General features: G+C 38.9%; 1 protein-coding gene across 1 annotated transcript in view; it reads right to left on the reverse strand.

Moving 5' to 3' along the window:
* Positions 1-23,916, reverse strand: part of LOC122063591 (guanine nucleotide exchange factor SPIKE 1) — a 122,820-nt gene that overhangs the window by 44,054 nt on the left and 54,850 nt on the right. The window contains exons 15-18 of the mRNA XM_042627296.1: positions 22,420-22,581; positions 15,911-16,018; positions 15,692-15,729; positions 10,469-10,613 (exon numbers count right to left, since the gene is read on the reverse strand). Of these exons, the coding sequence (XP_042483230.1) occupies positions 10,469-10,613; positions 15,692-15,729; positions 15,911-16,018; positions 22,420-22,581 (453 nt within the window). The remainder of the gene's footprint in view (positions 1-10,468; positions 10,614-15,691; positions 15,730-15,910; positions 16,019-22,419; positions 22,582-23,916) is intronic.

Here is a 23,916-nt window from a genome sequence, read left to right on the forward strand (position 1 = left end):
AACCTTTCTGGTGTGCAGCCAACTACTGCTAGATATACTATGTATTAAATCACATGGAGTGAATGTTTTTGGATCGTGATATGACGCCACTGAACTGAAGTTGAAGATCTTGGATCGATGCCACCATTATTCTGCCCTAATCGATTTTTAGTAGGGTTTTTCTTCCTTAACCGATTTTTAGCAGGGTTTTCCATACTTAATCGATTTTTGTCCTTGTGGCTTTGGTAACTATTTTTTGGATATGACAATGGTGGGATCAAGTCTTGATAATATTGTTCTATACTAGAATCATCCATTCTATGGTACTATAGAGATCTACATATAGGTAATTTATTATTTGCTTCTACATCTGCAACCCTATCCATTCTACTTTTTTTTGTTCCTCATGGCTGAGACCAAAACCACTACCCCTGCCACTACTACATCTTCTTTGGACAATGTGAATGTCCAGATTACCTCTATCAAGCTCAAAGGAAGGTCGAATTACCTACTTTGGGCTCAGTCTATGAAGGTTTATCTTATGGCCAAAGATAAACTTCAATATACTACTATTGATCCTCCTCCTTCGTCTAATAAGGGATATCATGAATGGATGAAGGAAAATGCATTAATTTTGATCTGGTTGTGGAATAGAATAGAACAAGATGTCGCTGCCAATGTCATGTTCACACTACTGCGAGAGGAGTATGGGATGATTTGAAGGAAACATATTCCCATGAGAAGAATATAACCCATATGTATGATATCTACGAGAAGTTGTTCCAATTTCGTCAATCTGACAAGTCTCTACCAGAATAATATAGTGCTTTCAGGGGAATGGTTGAAGTACTCAATGTCTTCTAACCCTTCACTACAGTTATTGACAAGTTAAAAGCTCAGCGTAATGAATTCTTTGTTTCCAAATTCCTAGCTAGCTTAAATAATGACTTGAAGGCAATGAAGGGTCACTTACTTGCTGGCGATACTGTCCCTACATTGAATGATACTTACTCAAGACTTCAGTGTATCACATCTTCTACAAAACCTGATCAGTCCACCAAAGACAATTCAGCCTTCCTTGCTTCCTTGTTAACCGTGAATGTGGTCGAGGTCATGGGGGAGGCCATTTGTCTTCTGGTCGGGGTTCAAATGGACAGCAATCTAATCGCGGACAGCAATCTAATCGGTCTTCTCGCCAGTGCTCTTATTGTGGGTAGTCCAACCATACTATAGAGAATTGTTGGGCAAAGCATGGCAAGCCAGAGTGGGCAACCCAGTTAGCCAATCATGCGGTGTCAAATGATGGTACTGACATTGTGTCTCCCAATGATACTAAAACAAGAAATTCTTCAGGAGATTCTTCTACCAGTCTACGTGATGATATCAATCAATTATTAAAGCGCTTGTAGACTCTTGACGCATCCTCTAATACATCCAATGGTGCATCTACATCCGCTGCTATCTTGGCCCAAGCAAGTACATCAGCCCTTTTTATCACTACTTTTACTCCCTAGATTATTGATTTAAGGGCCTCTGCTCATATGACCGGTAAGTCATCCCCGTTTAAGTCATTTTCTCCTAGTATCACCTCTACATCTGTTATTATTGCAAATGGTGCTTCACTCCCTATTTTAGGTCATAGTACTATCTCACCTACATCTTCACTTAACTTATCCTCTATGTTACATGTTCCCCAATTTCCATTAAGTCTCCTCTCAGTGAGTCAGTTAACCAGATTATTAAATTGCTCACTAACTTTCTTCCCTTCTTACAGCGTTTTTTAGGATCTTCACACGAGGAAGACAAATGGTGAAGGGCGTGAAAAGATGGTTTATATTATCTCTACTGTGGCACTCCTGCTTCTTCTGCTGTTGCTACAGCCGTTGGGGATGTGACTCCATTCCAATGGCACTGTCGTTTAGGTCATTTGTCCTTGTCTAGGTTGAAACTTGTATTTCCTAGTTTTAAGTCTATTCTAAAGTTAGAGTGTGAAGCTTGTGAGTTGGGAAAGCATCACCGAGTGTCTTTTCCATCTCACTCTGCTACTCGGAGTCCGTCTTTATTTTTGTTAGTTCATTCAGATGTTTGGGGTCATTATAGAGTCAGCAATAGGTTCGGATTTCGATATTTTGTGACTTTTGTGGATGACCACTCTCACCTTACATGGTTATACCTGTTAAAGGATCAATCTGAATTTTAATCTGTGTATTAGACTTTCTATAAAGAAATAAAAACTCAATTTGGCATTTTAATTAAGATTCTGCGTTCTGACAATGCTTTAGAGTATGTCCAAAATGAGATTTCTGATTTTTGTGTTGCCCGTGAGATGATGCACCAAACAAGCTGCTCTTATACCCCTTAGCAAAATCGGTGGCTGAGCCAAAAATCGGCATCTCCTTAAGGTAGCATGGGAAATTATGTTACACACGCATGTTCAGAAAATTTTTTGGTGTGATGGGGTTTTAACTATCTGTCATTTAATTAATCGCATGCCATCCTCGGCTCTTCCCGATCGGTCTCTATTTTCTATTGATTTTCCTAACTTGCCAAGTTTTTCAGTTCCTCCTCGTGTTTTTGGTTGTTTGTTTTGTTCACAATTTGCATGCTCTGTCAGATAAGTTGTCGCCTAGGTCCACTAAATGCATCTTTTTGGGTCATTCCCGTACTCAGAAACCATACAAGTGTTATAACCTAGTCACTCACCGAAATTTTGTTAGTGTTGATATGTCCTTTTTTTAAGGTACACCATTTTCTTCTTCTCAGGCATCCCAGCCTGAGACTGAATGGACTTCTTCAGCTCCACCTCATATCCCTACTTTCATTCCATTCCCTGATGTCCCTAGTGCCAGCATGACACCTCCTCTATAGGTATACCAACGCCAGAAGAAGCTCGGACAACCCAATGTCGATACCACTATTCTAGGTGCTTCGCTCCCTCCACTGTCGCCCTCCTCTGGTGAAGCTCCTATCCCTCTTGTTCCTGATGACTTACCAATTGCTCATCGTAAAGGTACACGCACTTGCACTAAAAAATCTATGGTTGTGTATCCCATTGATAAATTTGTTTCCTTGTCTCTTCTTCCATTGACTATCTATGGTCTTGCATTGTCTCTTTCTACTCATACCATTCCTAAATCTCATGTTGACGTTTTGCGTATCCCTGGATGGAATTCTGCAATGGATGTAGAAATGAATGCTCTCTTGAACTATGCCACCTGGAGCTTGGTAGATTTGGTGAAGTGTCGCTGGGTTTACACTATTAAGTATCATTCTGAGGGCTCTGTTGAACGGTTGAAAACCCGTCTGGCTGCCAAGGGGTATACTCAAACATATGGGTTGACTATTTTGAGACATTCTCTTCTGTCGTTAGGTTGAACTCTGTTCATCCCCTTATTTCTCTTTATGTTAACTATGATTGGCCATTGTTTCAGTTGGACATCAAGAATGCATTTTTATATGGTAATTTGTAGGACAAAGTGTATATAGAGCAACCTCCTGCGTATGTTACTCAGGGAGAGAATAGAGATCAACTGTGCCGTTTACACAAGGCTATCTGTGGACTTAAACAGTCCCCTCGGGCATGGTTTGACAAATTTAGTACTGTGGTAACTTGTGGGTTTTTTAATGTTATTCTGATCACTCTGTCTTTGTTCGTCGCAGAGGTAATAAATTGGATGTCTCAAAGGTTTATGTGGATGATATTATCCTCACCGGTAATGATGAGGCAAGATTTCTAAAGTTAAGAACTACTAACAATAGCACTTTCAAACCAAAGACTTGGTCAACTTCACTAATTTCTCGGGATTAAAGTGGTTAGATGCAAGAAGGGGATCAGTTTATCTCAAAGGAAGTATGTGTTGGATCTTCTATCTAATATTGGTATGCTTGCATCCAGGCCTGTAGATATCCCTATGGATCCTCACCAAAAGTTTGGTGTTAGTAATGGTGATCTTCTCCAGGATGTGCATTAGTACAGGAGTTTAGTTGGCAAGTTGATATATCTCATGATCACACAACCTGACATTTCTTATGTTGTTGAAGTTCTTAATCAGTTCATGCAGTCTCCTCAGAAAGCACATAAGGATGCGGCTATTAGCGTTCTTCGGTATTTAAAGGCGCTCCTGGTAAAGGGCTGATCCATCGTCCTAATCGACATATGGATCTGGTTGGCTACTCCAATGCTGATTGGACTGGCTCTGCTAGTGATCATAGGTCCAATACAGACTATTGTACCTTTATTGGAAGTAATTTGGTTACATGGAGAAGTAAGAAGCAGACCACCATTGCCCAGTCTAGTGCTGAAGAAGAATATATAGCTATGGCTCACACCACCGCTGAGTTGATGTGGTTACAGTCATTACTTTTGGAGTTGGGTTTTCCCGAAAATAAACCTATGAATATGTACTGTGACAACCAAGCAGCTGTGTATATTACTAGTAACCCTGTCTTCCACAAGAGGACCAAACATATTGAAGTGAATTGCCACTTTGTTCGTGATGCTGTTCTGAAGAAGTTAGTCGGGACTGCTTTTGTTCCTTCCTCAGATCCGTTCGTATACATGTTTACTAAGTCTCTATTTGCTCCTAGTTTTTGCAGTTGTTGCACCAAGCTGAGCATGGGTGATGTATATGCTCCAACTTGAGGGGGAGTATTGAGTTTTAGGAGTAAGGGTATTTTAGTCTTATCGTGTTCTATTATGTATTAAGGTTCATAAGCACAGGGTACAGAGGTATTCATGTCCCTGCCTAAATATTAGAACTTATATATCAAACGGACAGACCTGCGACAGACCATCCTGGTCAGAGCCGCAGGTTAGTTCCCCTCTTTTGGGACTGATTTGTGCTCTCGCCTCTGTCCTCTCTTCTCTCTTCTGTTTTCTTCTTTTCTTGGTTTGATTGCAGGATTCTGGAATTGTAATACATGCAATCTTTCATTTTTAATAGCTTAAGTAGGAGATAGCTATTAGGATTTAGTTCCCAATAAATTTGAGTTTCCAAAGTAGAGTAGGTTTCCTTTTAACATTGGATTTCTTTTTCTTTTTAAATAAATGTAACCGGACAATTAGATATCAGATTGAAAGAATGAACTGAGATTGGTTTTTGGTGAAGAGCCTACGGGCTAGTGTGTGTACAATCCTCTTCCCCTCCCCCCTCCTCTTTCTTTTGAGTGAATCCTCTCTCCCTCCCCTACAACTCCGAGTCATCTCATGGATTCTTCCCTACCCCAACCGTCCTCCATCAACTTGGTATTAGAGCTGAAAAATCCCATTCTTTCCCCATCCATCTCTCTTTTTCTCCCTAGTCTTTTCCTTGCTTCTACCCAAAAGTCCGAGATTAAAAAATAAAATAAAATAAAAATAAATCTTTCACCGTAGACCTGAATCTAAGCTCTCTTCGGTTCCCACATAACCCCCTTTCCCCGTGATCGAAACCCCTCCCTCTCTTCAAGGGTTTCAGCAAAAAATAAATAAATAAATAAATGAAGAAACTCAACCCCATCTCAATGCCTCCTTCTCCCGACTCCCTTCGATCGAACCACCCTCCCAGTCCTAGTGTGTCACCACTAGTCAATAAACCAAAACAAAAAATAACAGAAGAAAAAGAAGAAAGGAGACTGAGAAGAGAAAAAATAAAAATTGGTTCAAAGCCTCTCCGCGAGTCTCCTAGCCCCTTTGGAGTTGCTTCCCTCCTCTATTGCAGGATTGTAGGTTGGATTGCAACTCTTTTTGCTGCCTTCGACCACAGCCATCGTCACTCTCATTCTGCAGAGGAAGAAGACATTCTCCTTCCTTCGGTCGGTTATGGTACCCTTCCCCTTAATTTCCTTTTTCCTTTTATCTCTTATTTTCAATTTTACCCCCTCTCTTACCATCATATTCGAAGTCATCTTTTTTTTCCTCTTGTTTTTCAATACTAGTCTTTCAATCCCACAACATTCCTTTTCTCCCAAATTTATTTTCAATTCACAGTTTACCCTTGACACACACATTGTGTTCCCTTGTGCTTCTAATTAGTTTTCCATCTAATTATGACATTGCCACTCACTTAAGGATTTTACTTTAATTACGATTCTGCCACCTTGTGTTACACTTCCATTTATTATTGTTTGGCCATTAAACCTTTACTTTAAGTGTTCTCTCTCCATAGTGGCCTAGAGTACTTTCCATTACAAATTTAGACATGGAATCTTTTGTATTCAATTTCAGAGTTCGCTTACCCAATGGAAAGGTTGCTCATTTACTGATTGATGAGAAGGGAACACGACAATTTTGTCTCCAAATCTGTGGTGGATATGTTGTCAAAGACCAATCAGATCATCTTTTAATCAGAGGATGATATATTCGTCGAATTCTCTGTATCTCATTATTATGATGGTGCTTTTTGTGAAGTGTTTGACCCTCCTCAACACATCATTAAATTAGGTCGAGGTTGGCTAGCACAATAAGATAGCATCCTTAATCGTGATGAAAATTTATGCACCATCCAAGCCTTTTCACATGCGTCAAAAATTTGTTCTTCATGGATCAGTTGAGGAAAAAAAAAGTGATACCACCAGTGCAACAACAGGATGAACCACATGAGTCAACACAACAAGCACACCATCCAATTGTCGAACCAGTAACAGCACCAGAACATGAGATTGTGGATCAAGTAATGATTGACATCAGTACAAAGCCACCTAACCCCCCTCAAGAGTTTGTTCTCCCTCATGATTTTCTGGACTTCAATGCACCTCTAAAGCTTCATATCTTAAACTTTGTCCGAGTTGCAATCAAGGAGAAATTCACCCCCACTAGTGAGCTTTATTGTTACATTTTTACAAAACTCGCGCAGAATTTTTTCTCAACACCCAGGGGGGTTGATGCAGATGCACAGCCTTGGACCAACCCAAACCATCTGGGTATCTAGACAAAGAAGACTTGGTCCAATTTGGGTCTTTGGCTAGTATGATCGTTTGGGATTTTATTTCTATTTTCATGCAATCATTTATTTTTGGTAGCTTAAGTAGAAGATGGCTATTAGGATTTAGATTCCAATAAATTTGAGTTTCCAAATTAGAGTAGGTTCCCTTTTAACATTGGGTTTCTCTTTCTTTTTAAATACATGTAACCAGACAATAAGAGATCAGATTGAAAGAATGAATTGAGATTGGTTTTGGTGAAGAGCATGTGGGCTAGTGTGCATGTGCAATTCTCTTCACCCCCCCCCTCTCCCTCCCCCTCCCCTCTCTCTTTTGTGAATCCTGTCTCCCTCCCCTGCAACTCTGAGTCATCTCAGGATTTTTCCCTACCCTTATCGGCCCTCCATCAATATCCATAACAAAAAAAAAAAAACTAACAGAAATGAGCAGTTATTGCTGGAAGAAATCCGTTCGCATTATTTCATATGCTGACTTTGGGGATGGAGGATTTCAGGTTTCAACAGAAGGGGTCGTAAATTCTGGAAGTTAATTCCCCTTGCCACAAAATGGAGCATGACAAGAGAGAGAATTGTCTGCCTAATGAAGACCCCCACAAAATGTCAAAGAACATCAAAACCACATTTGGAATGACATTCATGAATGGGGGAACCATGATTATAGATTTCCCAAAAATCTCAGACACAAGAGCACCATAGACTATGAAATTGATATAATTCAAATGAAAATTTGTCACTATAAGATCGGAATAATTGGAAATAAAATTCATAACAAGTAATGGACTTAGCTCCTACCATGTGAAATATTGGATATTTTAGTCTCCAATTCAAGAAGTGAAATGGGTGGGTCATTATTTTATGTTAGTCTCCCACCCTAATCCCCCCCATCCTCCAAAAAATAAAAAAGTTGATCTAAGCCATTCTCCGAAAGGGGGTAAAACCAACTGATATAGTCGTCTAGCGATGTCAATGCATCAAGCTTATTTTGATCAGAAGCGTTCAATAAGGCACTAATCTATCCAATAAGAAATGATTTGGTGGCACCTCGTGATGCAGAGCATTGTAGAGAAGAGTCCTGATACTTTTTGCCTATGGTTGAAAAGAAGGATTGATACACCACCCCCTTATATTGGCATTATACATGCTCAAATGGGAGAAAGGTGCATTGATGGAATGATGGGTGTTGATATATATACAGGGAGCCCACGTCACTAAAGGAGAAAAGGAAAAATTATAATTCAATTTGTAAGGTGATAAAAACCTTTTGGGATATCCACGAAATAGAAATGAAGATTATCTCTGTGTGATGGAAGGAGTATAAAACAAATTATTTTTCTTTAAATGCTAACATTCACTGAAGTAGGTGAATTTTGTAAAAGGTTGCCATGCGCCAGATATGGTGGACGTGTGTATCCATGTTATAAAAGGTCATGTCCCCATCTCACAGGTAAATTTCATCCCAATATGAGTGTATAATGTAGGGACAAAATATAGTTAATTTATAATAAAATGATAAAGAGGATAATAATTCCAGCCCGGGAAAAACAATACAAAGAATGTCTTCCCTTTATTTTCCCCTCCAAATTCTTTGTACATTTTCCTAACTAGTTACTGACCTTTGTTGATTTTATCGTATTATTATTTGTATAATTACCACAATATCCATTTACCTTGATCAGTTTCGTGCTTCAAACATTGTGTCACAAGAAATTGGGTTATTTCCGCCATGTTGTTAGAGATTATTTTTGGATGGTCAAACCTTCTCTATTTCCATAAAATTAGTACCATTTGAAATGTTATAATGAATTACAAATCCAACGAGACCAAAGTAGTGTGATTCCAATTTGTGCTGGCAAGATATGGCCAAATTACCGATGGGTGTTTATCAGTGATAAGATTTCTTATTTAGAATGTATAATTAGATTAGGATTTCAATTTCAAGTCAAGTTTAGTTAAAGTGTCTTCTATTGGGTCTTACTTTCAACAAAAATTGGATTAAGCACTCACGGAGCTGCTAGTCTTAAAAGTTTGGGTTTATTTCCTGGTTTTTTAAGAAATTTTTTTTCAAGTCTAAAGTCGTTTTTGAATGGTAGACTATATATATATGGTTGTAAACAAATTGATTTGTGGTCTTGAGTTAATGAAATTGGCATTTAAGGTATTGATATTGATTTGGAGTAAAAAATCGTGGGTGATATCTCATCTGTTATTGATGTAGACTAGGTAGCACCCTAGCAATATTGTTGTTTTAGATTTCAATCCTCCTCTTTTGCTTCTCTAGTATTTGCTCATTGTAATTTTTCCGTATTCTTATTTTCTACGTTAATTACAACTTGTATAGGAAATGTTTGGAGTTTTCTTCCTTGAATTCTGCAACTCCCTTTACCTACAAGCATATTAGGGGTTTTCCAATCCCTTTCCTGCATCACCTAGGCACAAACCGATTACGATTCAAGAATGAGAATGCCCATATGTAATCTGTATTACATCAAAGATTGGGCAAAGTATATTGTAAGACTAGAAGGGATACACTTTAAAGTGATGATAATATGTAAAAGAAACCTAACAACTTTTCATCTCTTCCCTCGAAGTTGACAAACCAGCATCAAATCATCAACTACACACTTATTAAAGAGCTGCAGACAACGAACCAGCAGCATGGAAGACGGGTGCCAATTCCACCATTTCCATTTTCTGCTTTTGCTGGAATGGGTGCTTTGAAAAATATCCCTGAATTCTTTGATTTCTCTAACTTCCAATTTTAACTTTCAATCGAAAGCCAAAGATGGCAAGTGTTTTCTTGTTCTCCTCTGCTATTGCCAAAACGGGGGAATTTGCTTAAGATTGTTTACTCGCTGATTTTTCTAGTCTACAGAGTGTTGATATCATAACCAAAGATAAGAATTTCAAAATCGGGGCAGGTTTTGACCCAGCTCCAATCCGAGATATGGTTCAAAACCAGGTAGTTTGGGGGCGAAATTTGACGAGTCATAGGCTGGTCAAAACTGGTTGAAACTAGTCGAAACTGGGCTGGTCAAAAGACTCAAGACAGGTCAAAATTGGTCGAAACTCATCGAAACTACCAAAATATTGAAATATAGTCGAAACTCGAAACCAGTATCATTTTCAATTTGGCCTACAGTCTCATTTCAATCCTGCTCAAAACTGGGAAATTTTGACCGAGATTTAGAACTGTGATCATAACCTTGTGGGTGGGAATCTGGAGTTTTAACTTCAATTTTTTGCTCTGAGTGGGATCACCCAAGGAAAAACATCATCACTCACCTGATCACCTTTATTCATTAAATTGGATCAAATTCAAATAAGATGTTCAAATAGTTGTCGAATTCCTATTTAAAAATTCACCCATCCGTTGGGTTATTAGATCAAATCAGATCAGAAATTTTTAATCAGATTGCGAGAAATTAGGGGCAATGTAATTCATATCCAACCCATTGATAGACCTAATTTCGTACCAGAGTATGAGTACTTCTCAAAAGTTAGACAACACAAGAGTTAAACACAGAAAATACCATCATAAGAAAATAGAGTCAGAAACATTATGAATTTACCTTACTACGGGCCAAGCTGCCCCACACAGTGGACAGTCCAGGATAAACTGGAAGTTGTCGACCCCCAAAGTCATCAAAAGCATAATCCACATAGTTTACGAGGAAACGGTTTCTTTCACCTCCATCAGATGATTCCTGCTGCACTCTGAAAAATATATTAACACATCAAAAGTTTGTTGACAAAGTCAAACCACTGACAACAACAAGACTCAAATGCATTTAGCATCAGATCATCAAGTTAAACCAATGTGTAGCATATAATGAAGCAGGTCAACCCTAGAACAAGATATGGATCAATAATAAGTACAATGTGCAAAAGAACAATATCTAGAGAAGACGGGTCCCAGTTTATCAATACGTGAAGTACCAGTGAAATGCATTCTAATAACCATAACCAGGCAAAGAAGTGGTCACAGAAACCATTTACCATCAGCATATCAATACATGAAGTACCAGTGAAATGCATTCTAAGAACCATAACCAGGCAAAGAAGTGGTCACAGAAACCATTTACTGCAAATCAACACCTTGGATGAAGATCTAAAGACTAACAAGCAACACAAAAGGAGGACCAGCATGCAAGAAAGAACCAATAAAAATAAGTCAACATCTATAAACTAATTCTTCCCCAAATCAACCTTCGGCTCTCTTTGGTATGATATTTATTTCAGTTTCAGATTCATTTCATGAAATAAGTCAACAAATAGTTTCTGGTCAAGAAATTGAAATTGGTCTGGTAGTCCACTCTTGAGAATAGATTCTCACTTAGTTGAATATATCTCTATGGGAAAGGGTATAGTCCTAAGCTGACTCTTTCTTCTACTGGCAGTGTTCTAGTGAGCTCTTCTGCTTGGTATAGCCACCCTGCTCTACCGAACACAACAGTTTGACATCCCAGGTGCTCAACTTTTGGTTTCATATTGTAAACCCCAGTCATCCTATCAAACAAAAGGCAACCTTCAGCAAGTAGGCCTGATAGGCCGCATGTAGTCAAAGCAGCAACAAATGTGGCTTCATTTGGCTCAATTCCTCCCTTCTTCATATGTTCAAACAACATCAATGCTTTACTTCGAAAGCGTCAGTACAGCCTATCTGTGGACTGTTAGAATGGCAATATGGCATCCTCCAAACTCCACATTTAGCATACATGTCTATTAAATCTGTACCCACGAAAGAATTTATTCTTATCCGGTTGCAAGATAAATTGATGAACTAATCTACCAATCACATAAGCTGGCAGCAGCTGAAAGCACACTAACAATAGTGGTTTCATCTGCTTTTACACTCAGAAAAAGCACAAGGCATCCCTCGGTCGCATGGCATTAACCCATATATCATTGAATTCCATGAAACCAAATCCTTAACAATCATATGATTGCAATAACAAAGAAGACTCCCTGGTTAGTGCCTGACTTAAGAGCTCCCCACCGTGAGAGTCCCCTTCTGTGGGTCTTCCACCTTGCCGCCCTGGTGTGGTTCCAGCACCATCCAGCCCTCCCCTTCCCCTTCAACCTTCCTCTCTCCCTGACCTTCTCACCTTCCCCACTTCTACCCAGTGGGGTTGACTTGGAGTTCCCTCTTTAGCCAGGACCCTATACCTTCTATAGAGGGTCTCTCTCTCTCAACTTTGTTCCACCCACCTATTGGGTCTTCTAAGGTCGTCCCCTGGACGGCTGGTCTTCTAGTTCATGATAAGGTCAGTATGTTGTTGTTGTTGTTGGTAAGCTCAACTACTTTCTTGGCATCGAAGTGGCTCATTCAGGTCAAGGTATCTTCCTCTCTCAATGGAAGTATACACTTGATCTTCTATCAAGCACAAGATTGTTGGGTTGCAAGCCAACAAACACCCATCTTGAGCCTAACTCTCATCTCAAGTATGAATATGAGAACCAGTTGATGAGGTCAGGTATCAGAGATTAGTGGGACAATTGACATATCTCTCACACTCGGCCAGACATAGCCTTTGCAGTTAGCTTGGTCAGTCAGTATATGCATGATCCTCACTAATCACATTTAGAGGCAGCATATCAAATTATGAGATACTTGAAGGCTACTCCTGGTAAAGGAGTTCTTTTCTCTCCACATAGCCACTTGCGTGTTGAAGCCTTCACTGATGTTGACTAGGCTGGTTTCCCAAATGATTGAAGATCTACTTCCAGGTGCTGCACCTTCATTTAAGGCAATCATGTTTCTTGGCGGGGCAAGAAACAAGCAGTGGTTGCACGGTCCAGTGCAAAAGTGGAGTTCCTGGCCATGGCCCATGCTATTTGTGAACTTCTTTAGCTCTAGAGTCTCCTTTAGGATCTGTGTGCTCTAGTTGATTTGCCTATGAGTCTATTGTAACAGTAAATCTGCAATCAGCATTGTCCATATTCCTGTGCGCATGATCAAACGAAGCGTCGAGATCGATCGTCACTTCATCAAGGAGAAGTGGAAATAAGGAGTTATTTGTATCCATTTTGTTTATCGCGTGCCCAGTTAGCTGATGTGTTCACTAAGGGACATAGTAGTAAATTTGTTGTCCTATTGTTAGCAAGTTGGGCATGTTTGATATCTATGCACCAACATGAGGAGTATTGTAATATGGGACTTATGGGTACAAAGAATATTTAGTCCTTGCACTTATCCAAGAGGGCCTGCTGTCTTTTTGACACAAGCCTAACTCACCAAATCAACACTTTACAAGACAAAGCTCACCCAATTAGTTACCAGCCAATATCAGCAGAAGTTGTGTGGAAGTGTCCTAAGCCATCTTCAAAAAACCTTCTATTACTCTCCTTTCTAATTCCACAAATGAGATTAGAGGGTAAACTTAATATTGTTTCTTAAATCAACTACGCAGACATGACACCATTTATGATAACATCAATAATGAAAGCAATTGTTAAATCTGGCCAAGTAAATAAATTTTATACATCCAACTTAAACAACAATAAGAGAGTAATTAAACCAACTGTAAAGGTTCCATAAGCCCATCCTATGTAAATGGTGTTATTTAAAAGGAATAACAGATGATTAGCTGATCATGAATCAATATGGAGAAGACCAAAGTCCGGAAGGTTGAAATCAAAATGGGAGGGGAACGGGAATAATACAACGTTTCACCAAAATTGAAGAAACCTTTCAATCAGAACGTTGAAATTTCGCTTGGAATGTCGAAGTGATACATTCCATAAGTAAAATTGCCAAATACCAACCCATTTTGCATGAAATGGGATGAAGTTACGTTGGGGAAAACTTTATTGAACACCTACTTTTGACCGATTTCTAGAAATGAAATGTGAATTTCCGCAAGATTTGAGTCTTCTACAATATTAAGAGCAAAATATGCACCATTAGGGGAGATTTAATGACAGTTACAAGCCTTCTATGCATTTCTAAAATTAAAATTAACAGAAAAGGTTTTCTAAACCACCAGGGGAGGTAATGCTAGCACCATCTCTATCTCTCTCCTCCTCACATGACATATTGACATGACCTCGCTTCCCTCCTATTTATGAAACTGTTTCATCACACCTCATTGGTACGCTCCCCTATACGGCATGCTCAGAGGATCCTCTCCCTAAAATTAAATATGAAAAATATTTTAGATAATAAATGGTTTTGCCAATTTTTTTCTTTTTAAGTTTGGGGGGAGCAGGGAAAGCATTTTCATAACTTGATCACAAGAAATAGATAATCAACATGCCATTATAATAAATTACAGCATGCCAAATAATAAATTTAGTTATTAATTATTCCATTTTTACTCATAAAATGGTTTATTTTAGTTTGAAATTTAAGCAATTATTCATTATTTTTCATTGACATAGCCATAGCTGTTAAGGCATTGCAAAGGCACTCCTTGAGGTCCAAACCAACTAAGCAACCAGTCGCCTTATGTACCAAGGCACCCAGATCCATAACCTGATGATTTTTCCCTCCAAATGCATTAAATTTCAGTCAATTTCTCATTTATCCGCATATGTTTCCACAGTCTCAATTTTATACCCCTTACATTCTATACTTTGACCTTTATAACCTAGATTAAACATAAATTTACATTTTTAACATGAGAAACACCTTGACATTATGCCCAGGGTATAATATAAGGTCCTTGCTTTAAGCACCTTGACCTCTATGATGATTGAATATATAAAATAAAAAATAAATAAATAAAAATTGGAAGAAATATTATATATATATATATATATACACACACACACATATATACTTTGACATCTAATAGAGCTGTTTGGAGGGCAAAGGTCCAAGTTGTTGATCGCTTTTAGGTGGAATGTCCCGGAGGTGTTGCTTTGTTTCGTTTCCCTTTCTTTCTTCCACTTTTACTTTGCAAAATTGTCCATCACAGATCCATGTAGCCGACCCCATGTAGTTGGGATAAGGCTTTTTTTATATACACATATACTTTGTTGGATGGCATGCATGGTGTACAGTTGTATTGTTTTATTATTAATCTGTGTGATATGAATTTCATACTTGACAGCCCTATGTTGGTAGAGGGGCGGGCCTTGGAGCAATGGTAAGGTTCCTAAATTGCAACCTGGAGGTTGTGGGTTCGAACCTGGAAACAGCCTCTCTGCAAAAGCAGGGTTAGACTGCATATATTTTCCCTCCCTAGACTCTGCATTAGCGGGTGCCTCGTGCACTGGGTATGTCCTTTTTAGTGATAGCCTATAATTACATTGGTCAAATCATGCGACAAACAGTCAACTTAAGTGCTGAACCATAACGCATTTTGGACGATTCTTTGATTCTGTTGTGTATCAAACAATCCTACACATTTATTTACACATACGTAAGAATCCTGTAAGTTATGTTGGAAAAATATAGAGATTTCCCTCACAATTTCCCTCATTTTGACAATTCCTACCAGAATTCCCCATGATTTCCCTGATTTCATGGAAATATTTTCCTTGTCCAAGGGTTGAAATCACCCTCCATGTGAAAATTTGGAACCTTAGCAAATGGTAGTCACCTCGTTATACCATAAAAATAAGTCCAACACAACAAGATGTAAAAAGAGGATCAGAAATTACAATCCCGACCACCAACTGAAAGTTAAGGTGCATCCTCCCAACTCCCAAGTAAACTAGGTTTTGGAGCATTCAGCCCAAAAGTTCAATCTCGAAAGATTTTGAAAGGTACATTTAAATTCAGAACAATCCTTACAAAAGTGGTATTTGTAAAACATTTAGCTCCTCCAAATTATCAAGAAGCATACCTTGTTAATATATTGACCATGGCACGGAAGGCTGCAACCTGAAAATGTCAAGGAAACAGAACACAACTATAATGAAACTGCACACAGAAACGACTAAACATCAAAATTAGAATGGAAGATAAAGCCAAATCCAAATCAAAAACTGCAGCTGCCAACACATAAAGGAAGTAAGGAACACAAACACACGAGAGAGAGAGAGAGAGGTTTGTATAAAAGGACCTGAAGGGTTTCACCACCATCGCCTATGAGATGCAGAAGCATATTCAATATTGGATGCAGAAACTGAATTAAAGCAGTGGAATCAACATTCTTTAAACTGTTGATGGCCTGATGAAAAAAACAATATAGAGAGAGAGAGAGAGAAATATTAACTAAGACATCCATCTGACAAAAACCTGTAAAAGTTCGACAACTTCAACACAAGCACAAAAAACAAATAGATAAAGCCACCAGCCCATGAACACAAGCACACGCATGGTTCAAGAACTCGACGAGAGCTCAGCAAGATCTCGCTATTAACTCAGTATTAGAAATGGCGAGACGAGATGAGAGGCAATACAAAAATATTGCATTATCTCGTCGAGATCTCGCTCATTATCTCAGTTTGACTGGGTTTTGCTTGAACCAGACCAAACCATGCATAAAAAATGCCAAGACTCGACCATATGTTGCACCAATTCAATTGAGACTCACCTCTCTCGCGACACTTCGAAGAGAAAACCCCTTATACTTGGGGGTTTGGTGGTTTTGCTTGCCAAATATCACTTTTACACTAGATTGGAGCTTAAAGATTATTTTTCAACATGGGGGAGTCCAACTGATTAAATGAATTAGTCATTTAAATCAAAGTCAACCCCAAATTTTTGGGGTAGAAACTGACAACTATTAAGAATTAGGGACAACAACCCAAATGGAGATACTTTTCTTCTCAAAGAATTTTAGGTGAAAAAAACTTCCCAAACCACTTTTTTCATGGAAACATTATCAATAGTTGTTTGATTACATTGTACTTTGTGACTCATATAACATTGATATATGGATTCATGGAGGGAAATCTATTTTTCTGGTTTTAAATTTTTTTTTTTTTTTTCTGTTTAAATAAATGATTTTCACGGAAAAAAAAATATGACTTATACTCGTTGTTTGTTAGTCATTTTATATACGTTGGTATTAACAGCAAAATAGGGTAGAATGCTTGAACGACCAAAGAAGTCAATCAAGCCTTTATTTAAAAAGAAACCAAAGTTACAAATATGCCCCCCTCCTAGTTGACTCTCATTACTTAGAGTCAGTGGGAGGGGGAAAGTTCATGAATGCCCTGCGGGCCATATTTCAACACTCCCTCTCAAGTAGGAGATGTCCAACTTGACCAAATAGGGATGGAACAACTTTCCTTTTAATCCCTTGTGAACACATCAGCTAACTAATCACCAAACTTCAAAGAAGGCACACAAATTAAACCAGCATCTAACTTCCCTTTGATGAAGAGTCTGTCAATCTCCACGTGCTTGGTACAATCATGTTGTACTAGGTGGGAATCGGGCAATACTAATAGCAACTTCCTTATCATAGTATAGCATTATGGGAAGATGAACAGGAACACCAATATCTTCTAGTAAGCTGCACAACCACAACAATTCACAAATCCCTTGTGCCATGGCACGAAAATCTACTTTAGCACTGGATCTTGCCACCACATTTTGCTTCTAGCTGCGCCAAGTGACAAGGTTCCTACCTACAAAGGTACTAACCAAAGATAAATCTTTTGTCAGGAGATCTAGCCCAATTAGCATCAAAATAGCCTCAACTTTGAAGTGATCATGCGGAGATAAAAGTATCCCTTTTCCTGGAGCTGACTTCAGGTATTGCAAAATATGCAAGACAGCCTTCCTATAAGAGGAATAAGGATCATGCATTAACTGACTCACAAAACTCACAGTAACAGCAATGTCAGGTCGTGTATAGGAGAGATAGATCAGTTTTCCTACCAACCGCTGTAATTCCCTTTGTCAACAAGTTCACCGTCTTTTTCCTTCAACCAGGTACTAGCTTCCGTAAGATTATCAGAAGGACGACAACCCAATAAACCAATCTCAGACAACAGTCGAGGATGCACTTCCTCTGGTAAAGAACAATGTCTTTTGAAGACTGAGCAACTTCAATCCCAAGAAAGTACCTTAAGCTTCCAAGATCCTTTATTTCAAACTCACAACCAAGAAAGTCCTTGAGACAACCAATCTCAGCATTATCATTTTCTATCAGCACGATAACATCCACATAGACAATAAGCATGGTGATCTTATCACTAGATCATTTATGAACAATGTGTGGTCAGCATTGCTCTACTTATATCCCACAGAAGCCATTGTCTTGTGAAATCTCCCAAACCATGCTCTAGGTGACTGCTTCAACCCATAGAGAGCACACTTCAACTTGTGGACCTTGCCTTGAGCCCATCACTAGAGAATCCTGGTGGAATATCTAGATAAACTTCTTCATCGAGCTTTCCATGGAAGAAAGCATTCGTCACATCAAGTTGTTGGAGATCCCACACCAGATTTACAGCACACGAGAGAAATACCCTTACAGGTGTCAATTTGGGAGCCGGAGCAAATATCTACTGGTAGTCGATCCCATATGTCTGAGTGAACCCTTTAGCCACAACCCTTACTTTGTACCTATCAATTGTGCTATCTATCCTTTGTTTAACTACAAACACCCACTTACAAACAATTGGTCTTTTCCTGGGAGGAAGAACCACAAGTTCCCATGTAGCACTCTTTTTTAGGGCATCCATTTCTTCCACCATTGCTTCTTTCCATTTTTCATCCACAAAACCTGCCTGCCAATTATGGGGAATACGAACAAAAGAAAGATAAGACAGAAAAGCACGATAGGAGGGAGAAATGGAATCATAAGAAACGACATGGGATATGGAATGTTGGGTACAAGTTCTAATGCCTTTCCGAAGAGCAATAAGTTTCTCAGAAGAAGAAATTATACCAGAAGAAATGTTAGGCTATGGATCCATGGTTGGTGATGGGATGTGCAAAGGTGATGTAGTGGTGGTGGTGGTCTGAAGTTGCTTATTTCTGGTGTATCCCCTATGATAGACCTGAAGCTTCAAATCATCAATCTTCCTTTGAAATTCACCAATGGTCTTCTGAACTAGAGTCATCTCCCCCATAGGTGAAACAATAGTCTGTCACTCTCTCCTCCTGAATATGACTATCAGAGGACGATGGATACACTGGTGGAGCAAATAGGGTCAGAGTCGCATCTTCACTATCAAGACCAGACTCCCCTTGAAGAGGTGGAATGGATTCATGAAACACAACATCCATGCTTATCATAGTATGCCTAGTAGGAGGATGGTAACATTTGTATCCCTTCTATGTTAGAGTACCCCAAAAAGATACATTTAAGGCAACAGGGTTCCATTTTCTCTGGAGAGTGATGATCTTGAGCATAACTTACACACACAAATACTAATGGAGGAACCAGAAAGGAGTACCTCCTACGGAGAACATCAACATGAGTCTAGGAATCTAGAACACAAGTGGGCATGTGTAAATCATATAGGCAATAGTAAGGATAGTATCACTCTAGTACTGAGATGGAACATGTCTGGAAAACATCATAGCTTTTACGCTTGGCTACCCCATTCTGAGCTGGGTTACCAACACAACATGTTTGATGAATTATCCCATGGCCAGCAAGATATTGTTGGAAGTTAGAACTGACCCTCCATGTACTCTTTACCATTGTCACTACGGAGAATCTTCAGAGTGGCATTGAACTATGTCTGAATCATCTTATGGATCTGTTGAAAGCTTCACTTTTGTGTCGCATCATATACACCTGTTGCTACCAGAAATCATCTAGTGATGAAACGTTCGCCTTGCACAATCAAGCAAAGGTAAGAGTTACCCAGAGCGGACTTCAGGAGAAACCCTCCAATGCCCAAGTCAGGAATCCGTGCAATAGTAGTAAGATAGGGAAAGAGTATTATTAATATGCGAGACTTGTGAACTTGCCATTACCTTGGCTCCTCACTCTCTTTTATAGCGCAGGATGAGGTAGAGTCCTACTAGGAAACATTTTCCCTATTTGGCAAGTTAAGGTTCGTCGAAGGATTGTGCCCATGTTTCCCTCTCTAGCGTAGAGAATCCTCCTTTAAAAGGGAAGTCGCGTCAGCTTTCCCCTTTCAGGGAGATTGAGTCTATTTATGATTCTGTAAAAGTGGGGGGGTTGGATCTTCCTTAGATCTCATGATCCACTGTTACTTCCCACAAGTATCTTTAGTTTCCATCTAGGTTAAATGATGAGTTGTTGGGTGCCACATGTCGACCGCTTGTTGGGTGATGGGTATTATGCTCATCAACACCCAAGTAGTACTAAATTGGCAATAAATGAAATTCACAAACCACCGGTAACCAGAAATAGATGTCTGGGGAGTGGGCCCCACACATTAGAGTGAACCAAATGGAAAGTATGACTTCTTTTACTTAAAGGAAAATAACTGGAACGATTCTGTTTAGCCAAAATACAAGCTTCACAAAAAAAAAATAAAAAAATATCCCTAGTACGTTGCTTAACTAACTGCGGAAATAGACGATAATGTCATTGGTGTAGATCCGAGGAAACAAAATGAAGCTAAAGGCAGAGCGACTATAGTTGTGGAACGAAAACCATCATCAAGCAAGTAGAGACAACCTTGCACCTTACCACATCCAATCATCTTCCCTGTTACTAGATCCTAAAAAAGACAATGGGAAGGAAAAAAAAGTGACTTCGCAATTCAAATCCCCAGTAAGACTACTAATGGAGAGTAGGTTAGTGGTAAAACTAGGAATATGTAAAACTGAAGATAAATTAATAGAAGGAGAACACTAAATAGAACCCTTTCCAAAGATAGAGGATAGGGAGCCATCTGCTAACCGAACAATGTGAGCGTCGTCTTCTTCTTCTTCTTCTTCTTCTTCTAATCTTCTCTGGTCTGTTATGTTCTTAAGGTTTTCTTCACAGTTACATTTCAACACCAATCAGACAAGTAACAAGTTCACAACTCACATGGAGTCTCGACTTACAAAGAACCGAAGCAGATTTAGAATACATAGTCAGGAGACTCAGGACTTCACACCACAACTGTTGTGTTGCGTCAACTCATCTTGGGCTCCTAAATCCAATTTTAGTTTTCTCTTCTCCATGACAACAGGAAAGCAAAGGTCACGCCAGTTCTCCTACCTTTTGTATTCTATCCATTTTCTGGAATTTGACCTTTCTGATATCTCACCTCAACAATCTCGAGGAGAAGGAGTCAACCGATGAAGACAATGAGTTTTAGGAGAGAAATTCTTGAATTCCTAGGCAGCCATGGCCAAGTACAAGATGAAAATGCAGGTGAGTGAGTCATCGTTGTCAAATCCTGGTATGGGTCCCATAGCCTGGTAGAATTTGGATGGGACAAGAGAGAGATAACTGTGCATGGAAGGTGTTCGCATTAATCTCTCTGAGAGCATATTGCTGGACCTGCTCTGCTCTGTTTTATTCGCTTCTTAGCTTTCTGCTTCGAGCCGCAGAAAATTTAAATGTTCTGTATTTGTTATTTAAAGGGCTGATAATCCCAGGAAAAAATCACTGCATCCAAAGTGAAAAGCTAACCAAAATGCATTTTCTAGGATTATCATCTATCCATTTTCTATCCCTCGCTCTTCTTCGCCAAGGTGTTCTTGGAGCAAACCCTCTCTATCAAAGCTGCTTGAAGACCAAGATGCTACACATCCAATGGTACCTATGAGACCAACTTGAACCAGTTGATGGTTTCATTATCTTGTTCTCAAGCACTGATCAAAGTTATAATCTATAAATAATGGGAAAAGGTTTTCTGAGCCTGAGGTGTATTATACGCTCTCTCACATGGAATTATTACATTATTATTTTTTTAAATGAAAAAGAATGATTAAAAAAATCACTGTAAGACCTGCATTGACAATGCAAAGACAAATTAGTAATAGCTGTAGTTCTGATGATAATGAAGCCATCATTGAGTAAAATTATTGTCTTTTCAGATACTCGAATGAAGATTCCTTCGGCAAAATTGACACCAAGTACATAAACTACACGTATGAGGGACAGAACATAAGTGATCCTGCCTCATTCAATTACAAAACTAGAGAAATGCTAAACCAGGTAACAACTCAGGCTTCTCAGAGTTCAAAGATGTATGCTACTTTCCTCTTGCAAACAAACACGGGAAAATAATTCAACAAGGAAAATTTTACATGTAATTTTTCACGTAAAATTATACGTATAAAAATTTTGCATGTAAAATTTTACGTCGAAACAAACGGAGCCTAATGTGGCCATTTGCCCACCGAAATGGCCAACCGAAACAGTCTAGCAAAAAACACATTGTTTGGGCAAAATTTTGCTAGTGTCGGTCGATTTCGCTATTTTCGGTCTAACCGAAATGGCCTACCTTAATAAGAGTTTAAACTATAGCATACATCACTAATTGCCAATAAAAGCAACATTTCTAATAACCATATAGCTCAAATTATTTAGCCTGGAAGATTGAATTATTAGCCAGAAAATCACAGGCCAAGACAGTTGGAACATTGACCAAGTTCTAGAAATGTTGGTTAAAAGTGACCCAAAAAATGTCACATCCCAGAACTAACCACAACAAACGAAAGATAAGCATAAAAGAGAAGAAACAAAAATACCTCCAGAAGCTCAGAGCCCCAAGGTGGACTTGTCCGAAGTGTGTGCCTATCATATTCAATAAAAAAATCTCGAATACGTTCATTAATTGGGTATAAAGCGGAGCATAGCCTTAAACGCAATCTAAAGACAGCTTTTCCATCTTCCAAGTAATCCAGCCTCTCCTATTTAAAAAAAAAAAAAAAAAAGGACCAAAACCATGTTATATCATCACATTTCAAGTTTGTAAGCCAAAGAGAAATCCCAAATGAATTACAAGAGATATGCAAGAAAAAGCATGTCATTTTAAACCATAGGGATACAAAAAACAATACACGAACATGAAAACCAACAAAGGCCATAATTAAGTCAACTGGCGTAATTATTTTGATGGATTGAAGTATTGTAACAACTAACAAAGGAAAAATATAAGAAACATAAAAAGCATTTGAACTAAAAAGTAAAGAGCAAATCAACAAACCCACAATCCCAAAATACAAGCTAATCTGCTTGGAGCATAGTTGTCATGGCGTCTTGCCGACCCAAGGCACCAGACAGGACCTACAAGCAAGGAAACCCAAGCACCTGCCGCCTCGACAACTTGACAACTATGGCATGGAGTACCGCAGCATAACTATCAAGCCTCAAGTTCATAGTTAAGACAAGGGAGCAAAAGATCAACTGCAATAGAAAGGTTAGAGAGTCCACTTATGACATATTTTGTAAAATCATTCATAAGGTGGGCGAGAATGAAAAGGATACAAACAGATCCAAATTGACGAGAATGAAGTGAAGAGCTGCTTTTTCATGCTATATGATTCGCTTCTACCACTAAAATTTTGAGATAATTTTTCAAGCACAATGTCATTAAGCTGAACACCTCAGGTCAGGAGAATCTCACAATCCTTGCAACTCATTGACTTGATACCCTACATACGTCACTTTTGCACACACCTTGCCTTAATGCACTTTTGTGCGCCTTTAGCACAATTCATGCAGTGTGTGGGTTGCAATATATAGGAAAACAAAGCATAAACTATTTTTGTTCAACCATTGCAGGCTCAAGCGCATATTTTATTGAGTAAATAAAATTCGGTATATTGTTTTGTAAATTGGATAGGTTATAGAGCTCAGGTTTTACCATCATCTGCATCAGTTTGCATATATATATATATATATATATTGACTAAAAAAATAAATTCATTACCAAGAGAAAGAATATAAAAGGAGGTGAGAGGGGGTGGAAGCCACAAAGAAGCAGCCCTCAAATAGAGGGGAAATAACAGCAACGGGTAGAAGGCCCAGCTAAGAGAAAGAAAATATCAAGGGGGGGAGATGATAGAGAGAGGGAAACCACAAGAGACAACAATAAGCTTGTTCCTTGGGGAATTACGGACCGGGCAATGACAAAGATGGCCAAGTTTGGAGCTAACATCAAAGTAAATGGCATTCCAGATCTTTTCAAAAAACAAGAGAATTGGAAGTCTATCTACAGAGATTTCACTCCATCCAAATATGGT

Source organism: Macadamia integrifolia, unplaced genomic scaffold (genome assembly GCF_013358625.1).
Source record: "Macadamia integrifolia cultivar HAES 741 unplaced genomic scaffold, SCU_Mint_v3 scaffold1372, whole genome shotgun sequence".
Classification (NCBI taxonomy): Eukaryota; Viridiplantae; Streptophyta; class Magnoliopsida; order Proteales; family Proteaceae; genus Macadamia; species Macadamia integrifolia.